The sequence below is a fragment of the Apostichopus japonicus genome, chromosome 22 (assembly GCF_037975245.1).
Source record: "Apostichopus japonicus isolate 1M-3 chromosome 22, ASM3797524v1, whole genome shotgun sequence".
NCBI classification, from domain to species: domain Eukaryota; kingdom Metazoa; phylum Echinodermata; class Holothuroidea; order Aspidochirotida; family Stichopodidae; genus Apostichopus; species Apostichopus japonicus.
Window position 1 is genome coordinate 14,770,537 of NC_092582.1, and position 26,526 is coordinate 14,797,062.

General features: G+C 38.8%; 1 protein-coding gene across 1 annotated transcript in view; it reads left to right on the top strand.

The window, feature by feature from the left end:
• Positions 1-25,920, top strand: part of LOC139964027 (protein unc-79 homolog) — a 47,799-nt gene extending 21,879 nt beyond the window's left edge. The window contains exons 27-51 of the mRNA XM_071965329.1: positions 828-1,029; positions 1,902-2,111; positions 3,015-3,104; positions 4,593-4,765; positions 5,344-5,394; positions 5,918-6,043; positions 6,748-6,930; positions 7,872-8,040; positions 8,791-9,242; positions 10,282-10,480; positions 11,664-11,859; positions 12,835-12,975; positions 13,836-13,874; positions 14,472-14,587; positions 15,374-15,459; positions 16,321-16,488; positions 16,823-17,002; positions 17,560-17,742; positions 18,439-18,528; positions 19,427-19,605; positions 19,782-20,028; positions 20,665-20,805; positions 21,874-21,951; positions 24,484-24,528; positions 24,906-25,920. Coding sequence (XP_071821430.1) covers positions 828-1,029; positions 1,902-2,111; positions 3,015-3,104; positions 4,593-4,765; positions 5,344-5,394; positions 5,918-6,043; positions 6,748-6,930; positions 7,872-8,040; positions 8,791-9,242; positions 10,282-10,480; positions 11,664-11,859; positions 12,835-12,975; positions 13,836-13,874; positions 14,472-14,587; positions 15,374-15,459; positions 16,321-16,488; positions 16,823-17,002; positions 17,560-17,742; positions 18,439-18,528; positions 19,427-19,605; positions 19,782-20,028; positions 20,665-20,805; positions 21,874-21,951; positions 24,484-24,528; positions 24,906-25,088 — 3,927 coding nt within the window. The 3' untranslated portion in view covers positions 25,089-25,920. The remainder of the gene's footprint in view (positions 1-827; positions 1,030-1,901; positions 2,112-3,014; positions 3,105-4,592; positions 4,766-5,343; positions 5,395-5,917; positions 6,044-6,747; positions 6,931-7,871; positions 8,041-8,790; positions 9,243-10,281; positions 10,481-11,663; positions 11,860-12,834; positions 12,976-13,835; positions 13,875-14,471; positions 14,588-15,373; positions 15,460-16,320; positions 16,489-16,822; positions 17,003-17,559; positions 17,743-18,438; positions 18,529-19,426; positions 19,606-19,781; positions 20,029-20,664; positions 20,806-21,873; positions 21,952-24,483; positions 24,529-24,905) is intronic.
• Positions 25,921-26,526: the final 606 nt, after the last annotated feature.

A 26,526-nucleotide genomic window follows, 5' to 3' on the forward strand; every position in this document is an offset into this window, starting at 1 on the left:
TAAATAAGACACGTATCCAGGGCTGTGTGGTCTTGGGGGTGTTGAAGTCAATGAGCAATGTAGCAGGGGGAACTGGGAGTGCCCTCCTCCAGAAAGAAAAGATAGTGATAATTACTACTTTTGAAGTTTTCTGTGACCTGTTAAAAGGAAGGGGGGGGGGAGAGGGTGGAGGGAGAGGCGGGAGGGAGTGGGAACCCTCCACACTCCCTGGATCTTGCCAAATTTAAGGTTCTTAATCTAGTTTGCAATGTAATGCTTGTTACATGTTCAAACACATTGTGCACAGGCAAGTGAATATTAATGTCTTAAGAAAATTCCAGAAACTTTTAAGAGCAAGTATCACCACTTAGCTTTTACATCGGCCTATGACACTTTCACAGCAGATGTGATCGGCCCTAGTTTAATTTTTGTATCCTTGAAGAGGACTTTAATGTTTATATCAAGTGATCTTGGACTTTTCTAACAGTAAATACCTGCTCGGTAAAGATTGCAACAGTCCATATGGACTTAACCTTAAAATGTTTTCTCAGTGAGGTTAGGATCAACCTAGCATTTATCACTCAGAGTATTTAATGTAATGTAATTTAATGTAAGGTAGTGTAGGGTAGTGTAGGGTAGTGTAGTCTATTCCAGTGCAGTGTAATGTACTGAATGTCATGCAATGCAATGCAGCATGTCTGATGTATTGTGATGTGATCTTTGGGGACAATTTGGAGAGCTGGAACCTACGTGAAAGGTACCTTCATCATGTTCTGGTCAAAGTTATCTTACTAATTTTTGTGGGCAAACTGGATGATCTCTGATATGATATAATTCTGTCCTTCCAGATACTGATCAATTGTCTGGAGTTTCAGTGGGATTCGGTCTTAGAGGACAGAGTCCTAATCCTCTCTCATATGCATCTCCTCCAACATTACTTGAAGGAGGTCCAAGTCTTGACCTGGGAATTTTTTATGAATCGTCTCGACACCCTGGCCCTGGAAGCCCACGTCGACAAAGAACAGAACAAGGAGTTTCCATTTCCGATGGGTGAGAACAATCAAATTAAGAAGAAAAAAAACAAACACAAAAAGCATCTTTTTTTATCACTCGTTTGTGGTTTTTACTTCAAGCAAATGCTGATATGCAGTAAGGTCTGTTCAAATGTGTCTACTGGCAGAAAATTGCCAATCCTTATTTTCTTACTGGCAAATGGCCAAATCCTCCTACGTTTAGCCAGTGAATAGACCATATTTTTAGGTCTGCTTCATTTGTTTAGGGGAATATCAGGGTTGTGGAACATGTAGCATTTGCCTCGGGTATGTTTTCTGATGCGAAAGGTAAACTTAAGAATGGATGTCATAGCGTCAGTGAAGATTTTGCAATGAAGAGACAGATTTGGAAGCCAACTGTCTGTTGTTGATAGTAAGAAAATAGTTAGACTTGAGAATGCCATGCTATCTCTGATGTTGATTCAGCTGACTGATAAAGTCATCAGCCTTTTTCTCCAATGGCATTCTCCACATATTCTAGTCTGAATGTGAAAGGTTACAAAAAGTCAGTAAATTGGGTGAATTGGTCATGCAAATGTCAAATGCAAATGTCATTGTAAAAACTTGATAATTTTTGCTCTGAAGGTGTTGAAACCCTTGTATAACATGCATTCAAGTATAATCAAATTCATCATTTTCGGACAAATGCCAGGTCTTTTAATATTCATAAAATATATGAATTAAAAGAGAACTTCATGCAATCTTAAATGCAGAATTGCGCAATATTGGATGATCTATGGGAGGCCCTTTGTCCAACAACTTTACATGGACAGTTCATGTACATGTCATAGCATAAGCTCCTAAAGTAGTGGCTTTTTCCTAGTGTAGCATGTGCTTACCTTTACATTTATTTTTGGTTCTTGTACGAAGACACCTCAAGGTCAAGTGCAGGACTAGCTGACCGAACCGATCTCTTCCTGAACAAGCTAAACAGGGCCCGACTGGCTCGTTCGCAATCAGAAATATCGGGGACCCTGAAGCCCAGACGACTCTCGGCATATTTCAGCAAGAATGACGACAAAATGAGGAGCAAATCCATGCCCACAGGGCTGAGCTTTTCCAGAGTCAGAGTCATCGCTTGTGAGTAAAAATATCTGTCTGTGTGTTTTTCTTTCTCTTGGTATAACAATGTGCCTTCTTGTACACATAAACATGTTTGTGGTTTGATAGAGAAAACTTGATAGAAGGTTATTTACAGGAATACAGGATGACTCTTCCACATATTGGATTGGGTGTGCAAACTTAGTCTATAGGAAGTATGAATGATATTGCAGTATCTTGCTTATATTTCTCTCAAGTTTGGTATTAACCAACAAATTACAATTCCTTATTCTTACCAGCTTTATCCACCACATGTTGTGAAGTTAATGTAACACAGTTAGGAAGTAATTCCTAGCAAATCATTTTGCTTGTTTTTTCTTTGGGGTGGGGGGGGGGCGAGAGTGCTGGTACACATCAAGATGAAGAAGAGTTGTGATTTGATTTAAGACTAATACATTCAGGGGAATAACACGCAGCCCGGAGGGCAGTTAATTTTGTTCTGGTAATCGGCCAGCTAAGTATTTGGAGAAAAAAATTCACATCTTGAATCTTGTGACTGTCCAGTTCTACTGTCCTTTGACCAATATATTTACAATTCGGAAGACCAGTTTGGGCCACAGAACTGTGAAGTAATTCCGGTTGTGAAAGAGATTTCACTCTGACAAGTCGTGGCTTGAGCCGGCGACCTCTCGAATGCTTGTTTTCATTTGCCAAGAAATTCTCCGCCGTTGGCTTCTACACGGCAATTTGCATTCGTTTCACCACAGAAAATTCACTGTATCCTAATGTGGTGAGGTAATCAAAGTTTAGGATCAACCATTGTGAGAGAAGGTGAGAAAAGCGTTCATGAAAGCTCTAAAAACCATTTGAGAAACACAAGGAGGGGAAAACAATTTACTTTTCTGTCCATTTTTCTCGTCTCGTCCATATTTAATATTACAGCTGACAAGTCTACGTACAGCCGACCTTCTACGATCGTAACTAAAACGGTACCAGGAGTAGGAGATCCTCTAGCTGATGGTGTCTTTGAGGGTGAGCTGGAAACAGATTAAAATTTATCTTGTTACTTGGGTCCACTTATACAAGAAAAAGAATTTTTAAATTTTGTCATTCATACTGTAATTTTAACACTCACAAATAAAATCACATATGACACAGAAGTAATTTTGATGTGTCGTAGCTCATTCTAAACTAAATTAATTAAATGTATTTCTGTACGCCTTTTGCATATTTCTGTGGTGGGATCCTAAGATCTGCCTCTTGGACGTTCTGTTAGTTTCGCACCTTCAAAAGGGTTCTCCGGTAACAAACAATGTGATATTTATATTGAAGAGAAAAATGTTCCACACTGCTAGTTGAAACCCCATCTCATTATCTTGCCCCTAACTCAAAATGTGGTTAATTGAATATAATCAATTTTGACTGGCTCAACCCTAAACTACTCCGAGAAGTTGGATCACAGAAGGGGGTCTGTGATGTCATCAGGGAAAATGCTCTTTGAAAGCTCTACTTAGGCTATTATAATCTTCTTGTTGCTTTATCCTTGAAACAAGATACATTTGGAATGTTTACTTTAATAGCTGTCAAAATTCTCTGTATTAAAATTACAGCAAAATATATCTTTTTTGTAGAAACATTTGTTTTTCCATGTGGATAAATGATTGAAAAATTATAAAGAAAAAGAAAACAAAGAAATGTTTTGTTCCGATGACATAGTTCAAGTCTACTGTTGCCAGATGCATAATTTACAAAATATCGCAAAAATTTATGTCTTCATAATACAAACTGCCATGAGGATGTGGTTCAGAAAATATTCAGTAATTGTGCTAAGCAATCAACTTCAAGTGCAAGTTAAAGATGAAAAAATATAAAATATAAAATAAATAAAAAAATAAAAATTGTCAAAAGAATATGTTCACTTTATAATTTAATGTGATTCTGTGACATCAACAATGAAGGAAATAGAATGACAAAAGTCAAAGGCAGATATGGAATCATGACAAAGATTGTTTGCCATGTCAGCAAAATTAATAATTCATTCATGAAACAACATACAACTGTCCAGCGAGGAAGAAAATTGGCAAAGAAGCTTTCAGTTACATTGGTCCAAAGCTATGGAATGATTTGCCAAAAGACATTAGGACCAGTCCAACGCTGCCAATATATTAATGTCGTTTGAAGACATTTTTTGTTTTTAAGTTATTTTAACGTAATAATACCTTTTAATAATATCTTGTTTGTTAAAATTGTACTTTTATAACCTCCTATTGTTTTTTTACTTTTATATATAACCTCCTATAGTGTTTTAATAACCTCTTATTGTTTTTACTTTTTTTGTGTTGGTATTTTAGGATTATTTTTATTAGGTTATTTATTTATTTCCTTGTTATCGTTTTTTGTTTTTGTTTTTTGTGAAGCGCTTTGATACTTTTGTGATTTAGCGCTATATAAATGATGTATTTATTATTATTTATTTCAAGCAATGGAATTTCTAATTATTATTTTCTCGTGTGTGTTCAGATGGTTATCTCCCCACCGTGACAGAGGATGCAGCTACGACAGCCACGACAACAGCAGGGACAGCCACGACAACAACCGCGGCCGCATCCAGCGGACCGGACCCTTCTCTGTCTCTCGATTTCTCCCACATCGACAAAGAGACTGTGCACAGGCTGGTGGACCTACTGCTAATAGTAATTATCAACATACCATTGGTGTGCAGAAAAGAGGGGGAGGACCGGGGGGAGGACCGGGGGGGAAGGTGGTCCCACGGAAAGTTAAGCCGTAAAAAGAAAACCAATAAGTGTGCTCACTGGTTAGAATACCCCCAGTTTGTAAATGTTTACCGATGGAAATCACTTCATCCAGATAAAACTAAGTGACGGTTAATCGGTTAAGCGGTTAATTCTTTTATCGTAAATCTGTTAACCGTTTAATATTGTTTATATGATGTGGGGTATGACGCTGCATATAAAGAGAACAGTGATGAACTGCTCTGCGGGTAGAACTCTATTCTTTATTATACTCTCTTGGTATTTATCATAGTATTTTCTTCATCGGGGTAATAAAATCTGATTTTCAGATCATCCTGGTAAAGTTTGGTAGAGGGTTACCCCAAAAAATGAAACATCCCAGAAACCGGTAGTAATTACAGAACTGGGCGTTAAACAATGATTGCGTGCGTGATGCAAACTGTACTTTATTATTCTGTATCTCTGTTGCATAGAATCGTTGACACTGATACAAAGTCTCTCTTTCCTTTATTAAACAGTTCATGACTCACGATAAAAGTTCAGTGGACGACATCAATGGCAGAGCTATGGTAAGTTTGATGTCTTTAAAACCTGGAATATGAAATTTTGAATGCAAATGTCCTGCTTTGTCACAAACATATATTTTATTGCTAATATTTTCGGTCACTTTCACCAAATCTTCCGAATCTCACTGGAGTCCTTTAATGTTTCCTTTTGTCACAGTTGGTCGAAAAATCCTATTTTGAAACGTGATTGGGAAATCCTTTAAACATCTTTTAGAATGATTCAGCTCAGAACTTCCCCATACGTGTGGATTGTACTCAACTAGGCAAAGTTCCAAGGACTAAAAGCACACAAGAATTAGTTGGACTGTCACCTACATTCTGAGGAAACGAAATGTTACAAAATGGTTACAAAAAAGAGAAAAGATAATGCCCTCTTCCTTCTTGTTTGGATAAAGTTTGGATGAGAAACATGGTTTCATTTTGTTTTATACTCTCTAATTAGAATATACCCCTGTTATTTGATTTGATTTTAGGTAAATGTACTCAGTTTTACTTAAATCTTTTCTTTAATTTTTCTTGCTCCCAGAATACTGTAATAGGTCACCTGAGTGTACTGCTGGGCTACAATCAACCAGACCGGGAGTTTACGTTACCTCCTCAGCAGCTGCGGGAATCAGCAGTCTTCTATGCCTTCATGACCAGATTACCAAGGGTAATAATATCTTGTCTATTGTCTTGGTTGCCATATGTTCAGGAAATCGAGAAGTAGTCTGGGAAATGTAGGGAAAAGGACTGGAAAGTCCTTGAATTTTAACAATTAGTCTGGAGAAATGAGGAAAAATCCTCGATTGAACCCTTCTCACACGAGGAGAATTAAGTGAGCAAGGATTTTCTAAGAACTGTGAGATATAGTTAAAAGACGTAAATCAAACTGGTCTGAAATGTTATGGCTACAGCATGTCACATTTGGGGCTCAAAAAAGGCTCTTTGAATGTCCCCCTCACCAAATATCTGTTAGCTTAATTATGTCATGAGTTACCATTGTTAGGTTTCCTACAGGTAGCCTAACATACCCCTAGTTATTGCTTAGGCTTTGAAGTAAATGTTAGACATGTTTTGGTCTTGAAAAAGTCAGGAACTTCATTTGTTTAAAAGCATAGGAACTGTGTGTCGACCACTTTGTAGAAAGGTCATACCAAGGTGATAACACACATGAAAACTCACATGACATAATGGATGAGTTTAATAGTAAGCTTTTATGAAGTCAAGATAACATGCTCTTGAGACTCCTTGTCAACAACATTTCCACAAAGACCCTTTCAGTCTTTTGGTAAGATTCTCGTCATCAACGATATCTAACTATCAGTAATAGGATAATTTCTTTGACTATTTGCTCTTCCAATTGTTGTCCTGTAGATGTTGGATTACAACGTGGAGGTGGGTAACATCATCCTGCCTCTGGTACTGGATCTGCTTCAACATTGTCCCGCTCCTCAGAAGGCGGTGATGGAGAATCAACCTATAGATTACACACTGTACTTCTTGGAACCTCACTGTAGACAAGCCTGGCTCACATCTCTGCTTGTCATACTCTATAAGGTATCCACGTATTTAAGTTGTGTTTGGATTCAGTTTTGCTCGATTCGTATCATTAGTGATTCTTACGTTCTTCTTCTTAAACCGTGAAAAACCTGAAAGGTATAAGCACGTTTCTGGATGTACTGAGTCGGGGGTCCTCAATAGGCAACCTGCAGACCATATGCAGCCTGCTTAAAGATTTCAATTCGACCTGTGAAAGAAAAAATGGTTCCACAATCGTGCAATTGAGGCTGTAGGCTAGGGCATCCTACCACCCTAACCAGCACATTGTTCAATCTAGGTTTAGTGAGATCATTTGGGTTTTCTTTTGCCTTTGCTCCAACCACTGCTTCTCTCCGGCTTTCATGGGAACACCTGAGCTAGGTACTCCTTATTGTTAGTTAATAGCCGCTTCATTCAGTGCGTCTATCTAAGGACCTTCTCTGGTCTCTTCCAGTCTGGTAAAAATATGTTTCATTTAGTTTGTCTGTTTGCCTCAATTTGGGTTGTTAAAACTGCTTCATATTTCAGTTTGCTTGAATGTCATGATTTATAGTAATGTATACCTTCTCCTGGAAGTCTATAACTAAAATGCTCAAAGACACTGTTGTATCTATTTGGTAATCCCTTTGTGAAGTGTTAGCCATTTAATTAAGTGCTACAAAACCTAAATATACACAGAGTGATGTATGAGGCAGAGGTGTACTACTGTGTGAGGATAAACTGTTACCAAGCTAAGCTATACTGAAAGAACAGGAAAATACTGATATACTAGGTGACTCTAAAGGTCAACCTAATTAGCATGGACTACACCAACATCCAGACGGGGGTTTATCAAATGCTTCTGCCACAGTTTGATTTAATAAGCAGCTTAGGATACCATACTTTACATTTTCTGTCTTGTATTAATTGTTTCTGTCGCATTTTTTCTTCATTCCTTATTTTATCTTCCTCTGACTCAGTACTCCTATGATCAAGTAGAATACAAGACCATATTGCGAGGTCTGATCAGAATCACCATTAATCTCTTGGAGGCACAGCGTCATCGCTGTAAGCCGAAGCGCCCGGAACCCCCCACCATCGAGGATATCTGGGGCGCATCCGAAACACCACCGGCCAAAGACAAGAAAGGTTGGTTGATTCAAACTTGATGAATTAGTTTTGAGATGTTATCGCAAGAGTTATTGTTCAGTATTATGCAGAATATCGGCAGTTAGATAGTATTCTGTTGTATGTTATGCACACACTGCCCCACAGATAACGTCTGGATAGACTCGACCATAACCTCATGAAAAATGGCGGATATTCGGGCAGCGTGCGTGTGCTAAAGAATACGGCTGATCAAGTGTTTGTGTCGGCACAGTCTTAACAAATGTAACCAATCACGGGGCAGTAAAATTGCATGCGATGTAAACAAGCAATGTTTGCTAACAGAAAAGGATCTGTTTGTGGGTGCTGACGAGTCAGTCAGTGTGCGGAGGTTCAGTTTTAAGACCATGCATCACAAACTAGGTCAAGACCATTCAGTTGGGTCAAGTCTTGAGCAGTCGGCCAGTGTGCGGTTGGCTTAACACTGGCCTTTCAAAGCTGTGAACAGGAAATTCATATTTACAGTTTATGCCGTCTTAAGTCATATTCTGCTTTTATAAAACATTTCCAAATTTTAGAAGTCATTATTCAGGTGCATGGTGTGTACCATGGCACAAAATATTCAGTTATAGATAACCTTGCACCTCTTCTTATTTGACTTTTAGAATTTTTTATTTTGATCCTGCTAGGATCAAAACGTCAGGCCCTCTTTACTGTTACACATTCTCTTACACAGGCTCTTTAGTGGATAAGCTGTTTGCTAACAGTTTTGTTTTATCCTACAACTTGTAGAATTCACGCTTCCAAATACTTTGGACGATGTCGAAGAAGCCAGCGAGGACACGAGCTCCATACCCTCTGCGGGTCCTACCACACCGTTGCTGGCGGCCTCAGTCACCACCGCGGCCGACGTGATGCCCACTTTCACCTCCCCTACCCCCTTGTACACTGCCAGTACCCCAGTGCAGCACAGCTTCATGAGGGCGGACATGCTCCACCAACAGATCGACCCCATCGACGAGGATTCGGAGATGATGATGGTGGTGCCGGAGGATGCGGTGCAGACCCTGACGATCAAGCCCACCAACCGGGGCCTGGTGGCGTCGACCATCGTGGAAGTGGAGGAGGAGGAACACGAGGAGATGCCAGAGAGTCTGGAGGCGGTCAGTAAGGTAGAGGCTGTCCAGGCTAAAGCATCCATCGTTGGGATCGAGAGAGTGGTCAAGATGACCAGAAAACAAGAGGTTGGTAGATTTGCTAGCTTGATCTCGTGTGACATTTTGACAGGGAGAAAGCAAAATGGTGATAACAGGATTTATACAACACCTAATTATATTCCGGCCATTTGATTGGTCAATTGCTCGTCGATTGCATGCAAAATCCGCTCTATTGCACTCTATGAAATAGATCCATGGGTTATACTTTTTTGATAGCACTTTTTTCAATGGTAAGAGAGCAGAGAAACCTGTCTGTTCAAAACAATCTGTTGCATGAGTGCACTTTACATCCAATTATATCCAAATTTGAAGGTGTTGTATAAAACAAATAATGGTTTCCATTCGTGCAATAGTGCAAATATTTCATGAGTTGAAGGATGTAATTTGTTCCATTCAACGAGGCTGCGCCTTGTTGAATGGAACAAATTACATCTTTCAACTCATGAAATATTTGCACTATTGCACTCATAACCATTCATTATTTGTATAATATACCACAGCGAAAGAATGAGATAAATTCTCTTCAGCCACTGTTTTGAATTTCCAAGTGGTGTATACTAATTACGGTCAATGAAACACAGGCAATACCTCATATCCTGGTATTGTTTTTATGGCATCATATCTGGCAAGTTTGAGTGTTTTATCACATTTTTGAAAGAAATAAAGAAACATATAATGCAGGATTTATATTCTGTATGATAAGCCTGTTTGTCACCTTTTGGCAACATTTTACAGACTATGGGGACTGCCACAAAGGTGGGTCACGGAAACTGTTCGTTGGGTCACAGGAATTGTTTCAAGATATCGATAAATTCACCTACAGTTCTAGAAGCTTGCCAATGGAGGTCGACATGTAACATCAAGTCCATAGTCCAAGCTAGTATTCATATATTCAGAGCTTGGATTCTGAATGGGAGGTGTCTGGTGGGTGATGGCTCAGTCCCCATGGAAGATTCTTGGTTGTGGATGTTAAAGTTTGCAGACCCCCTCTGTACTTCTAAAAGATCTGTAACTGCAGCATTTTAGAAAACGGTTTCTTTTCCCCGCTGGTTTCTGTTTCTTATAGTTTGTAATCCAGCAAGCAACGACAGTCACTGCTGGAGGTCCTGGTAAAGGCCAGGCAGTACAAACTCAGGTGATGGGTACCATGCCGACGGCACCCCAAGCTGTAGCTACTCAGCACGTAGTGGCTATGTCCCTAGACAGGAGCAAAATCCAACCCAAGTACAGATCAAAAAGAGCGAGAAAACTTGGTGTTTCCACCGGTGAGTAGATTTAGACAGGTTATAAACTTGTTGGACTTCAATCATCCAACTGTGTATATGATGTTCATTGAATCTCCTACTTGTTCGTCCTATTCAAATTTTGTGTAACTTTTCAGGGCAATTGAGATTTAGCCAGGATCATCTTAAAGAGTTTTTCAGAACAGCCAGTGACCTATAGGTTTGAACCTGGAGATTAGGAGGGAAAAAAATAAATGCTGGATATTGGTTTTTGAAACCTAGATTGTTTCATGAAAGGTTCTAAGTTTTGAAATAGGTTTGAAGTAGAAAACAGCTGATATTTTTTTGTACATGGTTCTTTAATAATGCCAGCCAGTGTTAGACCGCATGAGTATAATCCTCTCTACCAAAGGGCGATTAAAATTCAGTATTGAAATGTTGCCACAAAACAAGCCAGTTAGGCGCTGTGTACAAATTATGGGCATACTGTAGATATCTTAAAGGTAACTATATATTTTATGCAATACATGTTTACTATACCATAAACCAAACTTGTAGTTGTAGAGCTGGTACTCAGGTACTCATATTCATACTTGAGTACAATTTACTTGTTGCATTGTACTTGTACTATTGTAGTATTCAGGACTATGTGCTCAAACTTACACTTGTACTTGTGTTCAAGTACACATTGTACCCACACAGATACATACTGTACACATTGTACCCACAAGTATATACATACTGTACACATTGTACCCACAAGCATAAACATACTGTACACATTGTACCCACAAGCATAAACATACTGTACACATTGTACTCACAATAAATACTGTACACATTGTACCCACAAGCATAAACATACTGTACACATTGTATCCACAAGCAGATACATACTGTACACATTGTACCCACAAGCATAAACATACTGTACACATTGTATCCACAAGCAGATACATACTGTACACATTGTACCCACAAGTATATACATACTGTACACATTGTACCCACAAGCATATACATACTGTACACATTGTACCCACAAGCATAAACATACTGTACACATTGTACCCACAAGCATATACATACTGTACACATTGTACCCACATGCATATACATACTATACACATTGTACCCACAACCATATACATACTGTACACTTTGTACCCACAAGCATATACATACTGTACCATTACATGTTTACACTTTGTTCACACCCTTTTAGGACACGGTGAGGACACCCACCCAGATCTGTTAGTCCATGGGGAATCCCCACTCAAGGGTAAATTTGCCAGAGAGAGACGGTTACGTAAAATCCAGAAGCTGAGAGAACAGATGCAGAAATCACCGGAGAAAAAGAGCAGTGTCTACTCGGCAGTCAGGAAATACCACGATGACAAGAACTATATGGCTTTAACCAAGTATGTCATGTGACCCTCCTCCCTCTCATATCCTCTTAAAGGCATTAAAGACTCGCCCCAAACCGCGTGCCGCCATCTTTGAAAAGCTAACTTTCCGTTGCTTGCAAATGAAGTTTTTCTCTTGTCGCTACAAAATGCAGACAGTAATGAAACGTGATACCTTGTTATCTTTAGCTGGACCTGAGATGTCCATCGCTGTATCGTTTGTACACTGTGCTGTGGGTATTGACCGCAGCTGTATGTACTGACTGTACACTAGTGTCTAATTACCGACGGTAGCAAGCTGTGTGTGTATTTTCTGGGATCGATGGAGGTTTCTAACACTTCTGTTACACCTCATTCGAAACTAGGTCAGATTACAGGCATTAGTCGTTTCTTTTTGCGCGAGTCTTCACACCCTTTAAGTTGTTCTAGATGTTACCTGTTACTTTTTATATTTTTGTACTTGTATGTACTTGTACCTCTCTGTGTTACAAAATCTTTGAAACGATACAAAATTTGTTGTGCTCAAACATGGTGATGTATAGATTAGATGATAACCCTACCGCTGAAAGCAAACAGTTTGTGTTTCTGAACCATTAGCGTCTTAACCAATGTACTTTTAACCATCAAGAGGATATCCTATTTTTCAACAGATCTAGCTAGGCCTAGAGCCATTTGCATATAAAACTATTTGGCTGACCTAGTTATTGTCACACATGGTTATGCTATTAAATTCTCAACTGATGGTTGATTACTGATTGGTTAATATGAGAATAAAATGCGTCAAAGTGTTTGTACCATACAATACACTACTTACTTAAGGGAATTTGGTGGAACATCCATTGGAGAAATCATTTTCAAAAAGTGCCTCAAATTATCCCAAGGTCAGTTAGTAGATAGGATGATATTTTATAATAACAGCAGGGGAACTGATAAGCTGTTATAACTGTATGTTTAACCAACATCATAATCTGAAACTGTTTCTTTCCCCAGATGTTTGGACTGTGGTGCTATCCTTGAGGAGTGTGATGATAACACAATCTCTCTGGCCATTGTTGTCCTCTCGACATTCATCCACAGAGATCCTGAACTAGCTGCTCCAATGCTCCTAGAAATGCTGCAGGTTGTTGGCAGGTATAGTACTTAGTAGTAGTAGAAATATGTGCAACCATGGTACTGTAAGGTCATATATAACACAGGTGCTAGAGGTATCATATGCAACCATGGTTCTGTAGGTTGATATGCAACCATGGTACTATAGGTTCATATGCAACCATGGTTCTGTAGGTTGATATGCAACCATGGTACTATAGGTTCATATGCAACCAAGGTACTATAGGTTCATATGCCACAATATTCAGGTATACACAAACATGTTGCTATTGACTCATATACCACTGTCACGTTCTAGGCTCATGCACAACCATGGTGCTAGAGTATTATATGCAACCATGGTACTATAGGTTCATATACAAACATCATTTTGTAGGCTCATGTACAGCCAGCATGCTAGAGTATAATATGCAACCATGGTTCGACAGGCTCATATGCAACCATTACGCTATAGGGTCATGTACAATCATGGTTCAATAGGCTCATATAAAAACATCATGCTGAGGGCTCATGTACAACTAGCATGCTAGAGTATCATATGCAACCATGGTTCTATAGGCTCATATACAACCATCAATGCTATAGGGTCATATGAAACCATGATTCTATAAGGATGTATGTATCCATGGTGCTATGTGCTCATATACAACTATCATACTGTAGGTGCAACCGCGGAACTGTTTTCTAGAACCTTGCTATACCTTCTCAGATAACATAAACAACCATGGTGTTGTAAATTAACTTCAACCATAGAAGTCTTAGTGCTGCAAAAAATCTTGCTGAATGTGCTATAGGGTTCCAGCATTTGTGCTGATATAAAGTAATTGATGATCTGGAGAACTTAGTGTCTTATAAACCCTACTCATATAATTTCTTTTCAGAATTGCCTCAGCAACATTTTACACATGGCAGACGGACAGGTGAGATATACTGTCTGTAGTTTCTAGTTTGTTCAAACTGAGCACTTGTAGCATGTTATGAGTATTAAAACATGGATATCACAACTGTACTACTATTTCGGCTTGCTGAGCAGTGAATAAAACTGCTCTGTGGTATGAGGTGGTCATCCAAAGCTGCGATTCAATGCATGATTAATTAAATTACTAATGACACAGCTGTTGAAATTGTGCATTGAATCAGGCAAGTATGCAGTGGTCTAAGTAAAAGGACACTTGGCCATTTTCATTAATTTATGTTCTGTTTGCCTTCGGGGACTTTAGAATTTGAAAACTGTGAGTGATGCTTAATTTTGTTATAATTTACAAGTTTTCATTTCTTTTGTGATTCATTAAATGGTATTGTTAGACATCATTAGATCAGTTGACCATATGAGATATATATCTCCTGACTTTTTAATGTGTCAAAGCAAAAATTAGTAAAAACACATACCTAAAATAGCAGTAAACAGATAATCTCAATTAAGCATTATAATAATAAACCTAATATGTCAAATTTGAATATTTATCAAAAACAAGAGGAATGACTCGATAGTTAAATTGTCCTCTATATTTGTTTAGTTCTGGTCACCCTCCCGGTCACTGCTGTACGGTCGCAAGTCAGTTCCTGCGATGTGTTCTCCATAAACTGGCACCAAATGGAATCTTTCCCCAGCTGTTCTTGAGTAAAATTGAAGGTACGTCTGACTATTAGGTCTTGTTAACACCATACTCTATGGCTTAAAAGAATCTCTTTAATACTAAAGCATACTATTACATCACCCAAAACGGTGTACTGGTGTTTCATCCCAGCAATGCCCTGCATGTTACCGCTACCTTGCCCCACTGCCCCTCCCCGAGTGACAACATCTCTGATCCAATTACATTCATCTCCGATACATTGCATTCAACTCTGATCCATTACATTCATCAGTAATAATCATATCAGAGAATATTTTTGTCTATTTTATTGACGCTCTGTGTTGATATCTGGCATTGGGTAATATCAAACGGAATTGTTAACAATCTCTTTACTTCTTAGGCTTTTGTGTTATGCTACCAACGGTATACTAGTGTATCTTACAGACAACGCCCTGTCTCTTACTACCTTGTCGATCCCCCATCCACCCGCCCCAACCCCTCCCCTACCCTGAGTGACAACATCTCCGATCAATTACATTCATCAGTAATAATCATATCAGGGAGTATTCGTGTATATTTTATTGACGCTCTGTGATGATATCTGGCACTGTATTGTTTACAATCTCTATACTTCTTATTCTTACTTACTATGGAGAGGGAGGGATCTTAGGTATTGATATATTACTGTCCCACTGAAAGCTTCTAATCTTTGTATTTGAATTGAGTAAAAAAAAAAGTTGTTTGACATTTTTCTGGTGTAATGTTTAATTCTTGTTGACTCATCTTTATTGTTTACACTATCATGTAGACTCTTCATAATTGATGGTTACTCCTCTCAACAGATTACACCTTCTTGAAGACCATGGCCATTGCACTAACTGATTTCAACGAACTGACTCCCACAGATGCCATCACTCATCTATTGGAGGTAATAACATTCACATGCACCCTTGCAATGATATATATACTATTCGATTTGATTTTTGAGGCAAATGCAGTCGTTAGTTACACTGTGACATTCACACTCATATCTGAACAGAAATTTTGAGAGAAAAAGTGTCAGGGTTAAAAGCCCAAAAAATTGAGAAAAATCTGCAATCGTAATTCCTCAATGAGAAAGGGCTGTTGTTAAAATGAAGAAGCTTTTGGCAGTAAATTTAAGAGTACTAAACCCCAAAAACTGTATAAGAATAAACTTCTATTTCAGCAATTTTTTCTTAACACATATGACAAATTTTGTAATTCAAATTGATTTACAATTTATGGTGATCTGGCGACGGACTCAATATTCCGTGATGACTTTACAGCTATGCTTCCTAAGATCTGACTGTAATATTGCTTGTCAGAGTGTGAACTGGCAGGCTTTTTCTTTACTCAGGAATGAAGCATTGCCTTCACCCCCCCCAATCCCCCACCCCCCAAAAAAAATTCAGCACAAGTGTAATTTACTGCCTTGTTGGGAATTACCATCATCATTGAACTATTCATTTGGAAAGGAGAAACATCTGTTGAGTTTGAAATGTTTAAAGGGAATTCGGATTGGATTTTAGGAGATTCATCCTTTTGCTATTCTGGAATGGAGGATAACTCTTAATGGATGCTTATATAAAGGAACAAATGAAATACAGCAGGTAGTTATGTGTTGTAGCTATATAGATGGCGGAGGGGTGGGGGGGGGTGGATGGCATAAAAATGTAACAACGAAAATCTGCATTACTTAAATTTGTTACATCATCTCATATGAAATGCTTTTCATGGGTCACCTAAAAATGTTTTTAACTTGGAATAGGGATTGAACGAGAAGAAGACACTGCCCCCACTTCGAATACTATTGGTGGTGATGAATCTAGCCGAATACATGGATCACCTGCCACTAGAGGGCGCTAGCATTTGGACCAACTTAGTCACGCTGTTCGAGACGTTCCTGCGGAAGTTAATTCTATTCCTACCAGATAATGTGAGTTTGAATTCAGGTTTTTCAAACTAGAACATTTTAAGAATGTTGTATAGTTATTGGAGGCAATGTTCAGCCTTTATCTCTGTCTAGAATTGAAACTGTACCTTACATCATCAATGCGTTTGGTTGAATTGAAAATATCAGCATGCGGTCAAAATATTCTATTGTGAATCGGCTTATAATTCTTGCGTGGAATCCGAAGAAATGATCTTTGTGGGTATACAGATTGGAAATTGTAGAATTTTTCAGAATGCAATTATGGAGTGTTTGTGAATAATGAGTCAGTAAGTTTTTGCAAGTAAGTTTACTGTTTCTTTATCTGCATTCTCTCCAGTGCGACATGAATGACACATTCCGCATAATAGAGATACTGTTCAGAAGTCCGGCCAACAAGAACTTAGTCACTTTACTGGAACCGGTCGGGAAATTAGTCAGCTTTGCAATCCAGAAGGCTCGATTTAAATTGAAACATCTTTTAGAAATCTGTTCTTTGTGCAACCGAATTTTCATGAAGGTAGAGTTTCCTTTTTTCCCTAAATTTTTAAGAAAGATGGAAGGTAACAGATAAAATCTTTTAGAGTATTTAAAAAGAGGAAAAAAATTGCTAGATTAACATTGATTCTTCTGTAGCTTCTTCTACTGATGATGTAATATTATATTTCATTTTGAAAACTAGTATATTTTATCATTTTTGAAACTTTGTTAGGTGCACAACTTACACCTGCTGAAACATTTATCTCAACTGTACCGTTCTGTTGATGGGAGGTATAGGGGAGCACTTGTGACTTATTTGACAACTGTCACAAGTTTTTGAGATGGGTTTGCATTTGATTCTCTCCCTATGCAGGGTTTAAATGCTTTTAATCTGTTGTATTGTATATTTGTACGATTCCGTCTATCGCATGTTACTAAGTTTAAGCAATTATGTAGATGGTACAGAATTTGAATATATATGCTCTCTGTTTTAAGTTAAATTTAAGTTTTTTTAGTTATTTAATGTTGTATTTATATATTTTAATTTATTTTATTTAATTTATTTGTCTTTAACTTATTTAATTAATTTTTCTCTAGGAGAGGGAGAAGCAGTCTCTATCAAGATGTGTCGTGCTGGAGTTCCAATCGGCGCTGAAATTTAAATCTTGTCTGGCCGACATCAACCTGATTCAGCTGGTTCAGTTTGTGATGGTGGACGCTGGAGGCAAGATGAACGACTTCAGCATCGTAGACGGAGAGTGGGACATCGAATTTGGACAGGTGAGGAACCGGTTAGACCTGGAGTAAAACTTGCACTCGAAATTACGACCGATTGCATATCCTGTTACATCCCGCCTGACCGGTTTTACCGACATTTGAAATGGAAATTATGCAAATATTATGTTAAATTCAATTCGAAGCAACCAGCGTGTGGCATCGCAGTGCAAAACAGCATAGTCCTTGTAGCAGTAATGAGTGCAACACAATATCGAATCTACTTCACAATGGTCTGAACAATCATCGAGAGAAAGAGAAGGTTCGATAAAAAGATTGGGTTTATGTACCATCATCACATGGATAGTATTTCAAATGAATTTCTTTTTTTGGTTTCCTAACCCTTGGGATTCTCTTTACTCTACATTACAGCACATCACTGTACATGAAACACAGTAAAACTGTACGATACTGTGTATACCAAACAACATTGTACCGCACTGCACAATATAGAAAGGCTCATTTTCAGTTTTTGGAAAGAAATTGTACAGAATTATATGTGTTTACATGGAACCCATATGAAGAAGATATATGGGTAGTTTTCCTGTTTGCATGTTTCCTGTTGGCATGTTTCCTGTTGGTATGGTTCTTGTTGGCATGGTTCCTGTTGGCACATTTCTACTGAGCTTAAGTGTGGAATAAAACTTCTGCCCTTCCCTATCAGTTACTTTGTGAATTTCTCTTTGTGATTATCTTTTTCAGCATTGCACTGGTGCTATGGACTGTATGAGACAGTACCTCCAGGATGCTATTGAATACATTGGTGACCTGCACACATTAACCAAAGTAAAAGTGAGTAGATGGTTGCCTCTTCATTTATATCATCCATATTTCCATTTTTCATTAGATTTACTCAAGTTACAAGTTTGCTTCACCCAAGGGAGCAAACTTAAGTTTTTCATTTCCCCCCCCCCCCCCCTCCAAATAGGTCATAAAAGTGAGCGTGAAAGATGTTGACAGCATCAACCCCCAATTGTTATGTACAAAAGTTCAGTGGGCTAGGCAGGCGGGGCTAAGCTAAGTACCTCTGCCATGAAGGTATGGTAGGCTAGACCAGTGTGTTGATTTTTCATCCTAGACTTTGATCCGATGTGACGTTACCGCGATAAGCTGTACCATGGAGAAGAGTTCAGCTTCAAGCAAAATAAGCTGTTTGAAATTGTTGAAGCAGAATAATCCCTTACATGTTCACAAAATTCATATTACCTCTTTTCACATAACCTCTTTTCATGTTACCTGGTAGGATTAAAGAAACTGGTTTTGTTGGGCAAGGGGCATCTCTGACCAGACCTGAAAAGACGTTGGGCAGGGGGGAGGACTATAGTCCCAGACTCCTAGGGTCAATTAGGGGACCCAGGTTAATGTTGTGGGTGGGTAATAGTAAGGATGGGACCAGGTCATGGTTTCCACCCACCAGTAAAAATTCTTACTACCCTGGGTAAATGTTCCATATATCTATGTAGACTTCAAAGGTGGGCCCGGCAACATAATTGTCGTGGTGGCAAAATCTGGCTGCCAATGCCCCCCATTCCAGTCTACAGCCACTAAAGCAAGCCCTGTCACCAATTTGGTAGCCACTAGTCCAATACTATCACAACAGACAGTTAATATTAAAGAAGTACAATTGAAGCAGTGAATGTTTAAAGTACACAGTGGATTAAAAGATATTCTTTTCTGACCTTCTCACCAGAATAATCTGAAGGGTGGCTCTCAGAACTTGAATGAAGATACTCTCGGGAGTCAGTTAAAGGCTGGAGTAGCTCAGATCATTGCGTTAGAGTTTACCCGGTGCAACCAGGCAGAGGGTACCAAGGCCATCCAGCGGTGTCTACCCTGGCTATACCATCCCCCAGCTGCTGTACAGATCGGGTATAGATCATTTATCAATTGTTCTCATAATTTATTCTTTTCATTCAATATGTAGTATTTATAAAAAGTGATCTCCTATGTTGGCTGAAATCGAAGTCAATTCCCAGACGAGCCCATCAAAGAGGTTAAAGAATTTCTACTCTGAAAATCATGCGGTATAATTTTGATCCCTGCAGGCCTAAAGAGTTCATCGACTGTATCTCACACGTCCGCCTTCTCTCCTGGTTGCTACTGGGGTCCTTGACCCACACGGCCATCAGCCTCCAGTCCGGGGAGAGTGGGATCCTGTCCCAGCCGGTCCCACTGGACGCGGGCACCCACATTGCAGACCATGTACAGGTCATTCTAGGTGGTTTTGCTGAGCAATCTAAGGCATCCGTGCTTCATATGTCATCTTTGTTTCATGCCTTCATCTTGTGCCAGGTTGGTATCATTTCCTTTTCTTTTCTTTATTGGTGGAAAAGTGATCACTTTTTCCAAACTGTTCACACCTTTTTGTGGTCTGTATTCCTCATAATATTGTAGTAGGTGTGTGTCTTCTTAAGTGATATGCAGGTGGGGTGAAGGGGTAGGTGGAGAGGGGTGAGAAGGTGGAACAAAAGTGACTAATATGCTTCTCATTACTAATTCACAGCGCATGTTTTGTTTAACATTAGGTTTTGAAGATAAATTTGTTTTCCAAAATTTGCCACATGCTTTTACAAATGTTTGGAATAACTGCTTCTAGCTTTATGGTACGGACTGGTTCCTGGATGAAAATTTCATATTTGAACTTCTCAGAAAATAAATCCTCTTTTCAGTGTATGTTAGCATGATAGCTCAATATCCACATTAGGAAACATAAAAGGTACCTCCATGCAACTCAGATATTTTATAGAAAATGAGAAAAAGGTGCAATTTTTTACTGTTTACAGCTCTGGACCATGTACTGTGAGCAGATAGCTTCCTAGATTCCTGCTGGCTCAGTATCCTGGACTTCTGGGGGAGGGTTACTCCTAAAGTATTATTACAGCTGCTGATATATTATAATAGTACTGGCCTTCTGATATTCCTTTACAGCTTTGGACCATGTACTGTGAGCAGATAGCTTCCATAAATGCTGCTGGCAGTGAGCATCACAGCAGTGCAATGCTCAGTATCATGGACTTCTGGGGCAGGGTTACTCCCGGGGTATTACAGCTGCTCTCACATACTAAAGTGGTAAGTATCGTAATCTTTGTGAGCACCGCTGCAAATAATTCTGTCAATTCAAATTAGGTATTTTCCTACATTTCATGGGTCCCAAAGGAATTTGTTTAGTGTGCAATACATCCATTGTTAAGTGAGCTTAATTTGTACTTTCGAAAGTTAGACTTATCTTTCTCTTCTCATTTCATCCTAGCTGTTTGATCCTTTGTCTGAATAGAGTGTTTAAATATTTAATTTTCTATACTAATATTCATATTTTAATTTTATGTTTAAATGAACTTTTTTACTAATTCATCTTCAATTTTTGTAATGTCCTTTTTTGAATTTTTGATGTCCTTTTTATTAATATTTATATTTATACTGGAAATAAATACAATAAAATAAACTAAATTAAGAGTTTACAGGTACATGATGAATAATCGATTAGGGTGTCCAGTCACAGAGTTACCTTCTCCACAGAAATGAAGTCACATCGGTTGTGATATTAGTTAGGCACCCCCAGTCAAAATGAAAAGATGCAGCAAGCTGCAAAATCTGTTGCAGTGAGGCTGAATGGAGATCAAACAATAGAGATTACATTCAGCAGATCAGCAGTGACTACTGTGTGGAACTGCACAGCAGAATAGATAACATTCTATGCAGCCTGGCTGCAGCCCCCTCAGCATGGTACTTTTGACATGGTGCCTTACCCTGCTGTTAATCATATTCAATCATTTATCCGATCTCAAAGACAATCCGTCTGAGTTGTTGCTATAATTAGAACTAAAATACTTTCTGCATTGTCCTCACAGCCTGAAAAAAAATGGAAAAACTGCTAACAAGGACGTTGTCAGTCCTGTATATTACAGACACCGTTCCCCCCCCCCCCCCTTTCTTTCTGGTTGGAAGAGCAAGACGACTCCCAAGTGTATAAAAGGGAGGCACATATACTTATGCTGGATAACAGGGGGAAAAAACTGTGTTCTTACAAAATTAACTTGGATATTTCTTTAACCCACATGGTGTTTACTTTAAATTACATGAAAAAATATTTTGTGAATTTTAAATGATGATTTTCACTGTCAACGTTTTATAATACAGCTGGCAGACATGGTGAACCTTCATTTCTTGAGTCTAATGGAAGCACTGCAAGAATGCAACTCATCCGTTCTGGCTAAGGTCTGTACATTGACATTATATTAATTAAAAGCATTGTGTTATGAATTAATCCAGTAAGACAATGCATATTTTAGTCAGTGGAGTATAAAAGAGATGTTAAGTCATCCAATAATGAACATTTGTAGAAACAGAACCAAAAATGGTTGGTTATTTAATTGTTTAGAGCTGGGAAATGTTTTGGCTAGTAGTAATCTATGTCACTGGCGAGGAGACTAAATTGTAATGAAATGGAAGATGGACAGAGGTTCATATTTCTAAGTATATTTCTAAGTAATTAATTACACGATACATGTAATACAATACTATTTTGTCACACTGGACCACTGTATAGGAAAATCGAAAATAATTTCACAACAAACAACATTAGGGATGTGTGGACCGGCATGCGTTTGATGAGCGGTTATACTAACGGTAGCTCGAAGCATTGCTCATTACCAGAATACTCCCAAACCTACGCCAATCAACTGAACTCATTTTATAACCGGTTCGATTGCCACGATTTCACGGATGAAATCGAACGTATTCTCAGAGTAACTTCCGGGGAGTCCGCGCCTTTCCTAACCATAACAGAGGATGATGTACTTCGAGATTTCTCCCGGCTGAACGCATCAAAATCAGCTGGACCGGACAAACTCTCACCGCGAATTTTGAAACTATGTAACCATCAATTGTCATATATCTTCACTCACATTTTCAACTTGTGCTTTAGGACCCAGTGCATCCCTCGCCTATGGAAACAATCCTGTATTATTCCGGTGCCCAAAAAGTCAACTATCACCAGCATGAATGATCTTCGTCCGGTGGCGCTCACTTCCGTAGCCATGAAATCATGTGAAAGATTTATATTGCAGTATATCAAAAGGCTAACTGTAAACCTAATGGATGATCACCAGTTCGCATATAGGAAGGGACGCAACACTGACGATGCACTCCTGTTCACATTGGACACATTATACTCCCATCTCGAAGACTCTAAATCTGGTAAAGTCTCCGCTCGCATCATGTTCTTTGATTTTTCATCTGCTTTTAATACGATGCAACCTCATATTTTAGCTAACGTTTTACTTGGATCTGATGATGTGCCACATGCTTTGGTTCGATGGGTATTGGACTATCTCACTAACCGCTCACAATTTGTACGTATCGGTCGTGATGTTGTATCTGACATTATGGAATGTAGCACTGGAGCACCACAGGGCACTGTGTTAGCACCATTCCTATTCACTCTGTATACCTCCGGAATACGCTCCACTGACCTCAGCTGTCCGCTCATCAAGTTCGCGGATGACACTGCTCTCGTTGGCCGGATTAAAAATGACGATGACCGGATCTACCGTGAACAAATTGCCAATTTTGTTGCTGAATGCGACAGGAATTATCTCCATCTTAACGTCAGCAAGATGAAGGAACTCATTATAGACTTCCGGAGAGCGAACAAGATAGTGCCCGAACCTGTGGTCATTGACAGTAAGACAGTGGATAGGGTAACTGAGTACAAATATTTGGGTGTAGTTATGGATGATCAGCTAAAGTGGGATGCACATGTTGAGTATGTTGCCAAACGTTTGAAACCACGAATGTATTGCTTGAGGAAATTAGTCTCTTTTGACGTGAACCAGAACATTTTATCCATTTTTTACAACTCTATTATTAGTAGTGTTTGGTCATACTGCATAACTTCCTGGGTTGGTAACATAAATAAGACATCCAAGAAAGTGTTAGATGATACTGTTATACGGGCAGGTAGGGCTGTTGGGAAACGCTTGCCAATGGTTGACGAGGTCTTTGATAGTCGGGTTAATGATAAGCTTCATTCAGTTCTCAAGGATATCGATCACCCTCTCCACGCTCCATTAAATAATTGTATTATCCCTCGTAGTGGGAGGATGAGACCTCCGAAGGCTCATACTAATCGTTACCCCTCATCATTCATGGGACAAGCTGTTAGAATTTTTAATGCATCTTTTAATCGCTAATCTCTTGCCTTTGTCTTTCCTTCTTTCATTGGGTTCTTATCATATTTACCGTTTGTGATTTGTTTATACTTTTTATTCCTTGCCATTCTGTGAGCTTCGGCCCATCTGTTCCCGTTCCTTGTTATTAGCATTTCTTATGCTTTTATTGTCCTACTGTTTGTTCTCTTATTGTTGTATAGTATCGTTTTTATATCTTACTGTTTTATCTGCAAGCATGTAATTTCCCTATCGGATGCAATAAAGTTTATCTTATCTTATCTTATCTCTTCCATCACACTGGACCACTGTTAGGAAAAAAAATGCATTTCTCACTTGTGAATGCCCATGCCTTCTTCTTCTTCTTCTTGATTTAAAAGATTCCTTGGCTTTCAAGTAACTATTTTGTTAGTTGTAATAAAATCATTTTTATTTTTTTAATGTGTTAATTAAAAGCTAAGCTTTTGAAGTGGGTAAAATGTATGTTCACATCTGCAGTTGTAGGCAAACACCACTTTTACTACAAAATTTTTATTTTTTTATTTTTAATTTTTCCTGTCTTTCCTTCTTCTCTGAACAGTTGTTTCCTTTGTGGACTCAAATCTTATTCAGCTATCCGACAAAGGTAAATGGCATTTCTTTGAAAGTCCGTAGAATGGGATCATGTTTTCTTTTTTCCATTGAACGGGATCATTTTGTCGATTTGGTGACACCAAGTTTTATCCTTCATCATCTTCCCAACCCTCCAGTTATAACTGCGGACAGATTACGATTAAGGTCGCTTTATTCCAAAAATGTGTGTTATATTTTTCAACTTCTGAAGCGATTCATTTGTTCAAGAATATTCCACTTTTATTGTCCACAGATATCTGCAAGTTTTGTTTTCTTCCAAATTGTTTCTGCCGACCCTACAAACTTTTTTGTGGGCAACCCTGAAGGAGGGTCGTGACCCCCACCTAGAATGCCAGATGTCTAAAATCTATTATATCTCTTCTCAAACAGCTGCAAGGCAACCTACAGGTTCGACTCCAGAATTGTGAGAATTGGCCGCCACCGAACCCAGCCAAGGGGGACGTGATGTCGTACCATTCGACCATGCTACTCAAGTGGCTGAAACGGTTACAGTTTAAGATGGGACAGATAGAGATCCAGTCGTCAGCGGCTACTCAATTTTACACTGTATAACCGCCACCGAACCCAGCCAAGGGAGACTTGATGTTGTACCATGTATAACCGGTTGCTGCATGGATGTGTCATAAATCCGTAAATGTCATACAACACAAAGGTGGTCTCAATGGATGTAAATTGGCCATGAAGATAATATTGTGAAATCAGTCATAGTTTGCATAATTTTAAGTGTTAATCACTTTTAGCTGATTTGCATACCTGTTCAGCAAACTGTTGTTTTGTCAAAATGACAGGACATTTTCACTCACTTCAAAGTGGAAGAGAAGGATGTTTTATTTTTGTTTTTCTTTGGGGGGGGAGGTACTATGTAATGATAATATATACATATGTGAGCTTTTATGTAGTGATTCTCAATTTGAAGGTCTTTAAAGCCAGTTGCAATGTCTACAGATGTTGCCTACAGATCCTTTCTTCATATTTTCTCAGTGTGCTCTATCTGTCCGAGACAACTCATCACAAAAAATTAACCAAATGACAAAGAGGGCTGGGGTATAATAGATCAGCTCTGGTTTACAACTGGGCCATGTCAACAACAGAGAGACCATGTGTATCATTATGATTTACTCTCAGATGAGTTTTTTCCCCCTTTATTCCCTGAAGCAGGAGTGTTCACATCCACCTCATTATACCGACAACAAGTGTCTGGTTATTAAATGCAGAATGTTATTCTTTTGATCACTTGCATAGTAGAAGACAGGGTCTTGTGATGATAAATTTAAATTTGAAACTTTTCAGATAAAATGAAAACTTGGCAAATGTGTTCACTTTGGAAGAGATTCAGCAGATTTTCAATATTGTAGGAATATTTCTGCCTCTGCCCCCCCCCCCCCCCCAAAAAAAAGGTGATAGGTCTAAGTACTCAAGCAGTAAAAGGTGACTGTGATATTTGGTTGGTTTTGATCGTGATGCTAGGGTTAGCTTCCAAGAAGGGCTGGTTCCTTAAGTTTGTCATTGGAAAAATTGTATAAGCAACTAACTACTAGCCAGTTGGTTTAATATGGCTTTTGTCTCTTCATTCTCTTTCATGCTTCTCGTAAGAAGTAGCTTTTACTGTTTTGTTTATAATTACTAAATGTGTTGTCGTGCAATAATCTATTTGATATTTTGTTAAAATTAAAAAGTGTTTACCATGTTGTATGAATGTACTTTTGAGAAAAAATGTTGATCCTGCTGTGCAAGGGCAAACAACATTTGTATCATAGCCAGGCAAGTGCATGCTGGTTGGATACTATTGATGAAAAATTTTTTTTGTGTCACAAAATGTTTCTCCATATTTTGTATTGAAGGTATTGGATCTGCTCCAGTGGCGTCGCCAAGGGGGGCCAGGGGGGCACGTGCCCCTCTGGAAAACCTAGTGCCCCCCTAGTGCCCCCCATCTGAGATTTGGGTTGGTAAAAAAATATATATATATATTTTGTTATATTCAACTCCCATC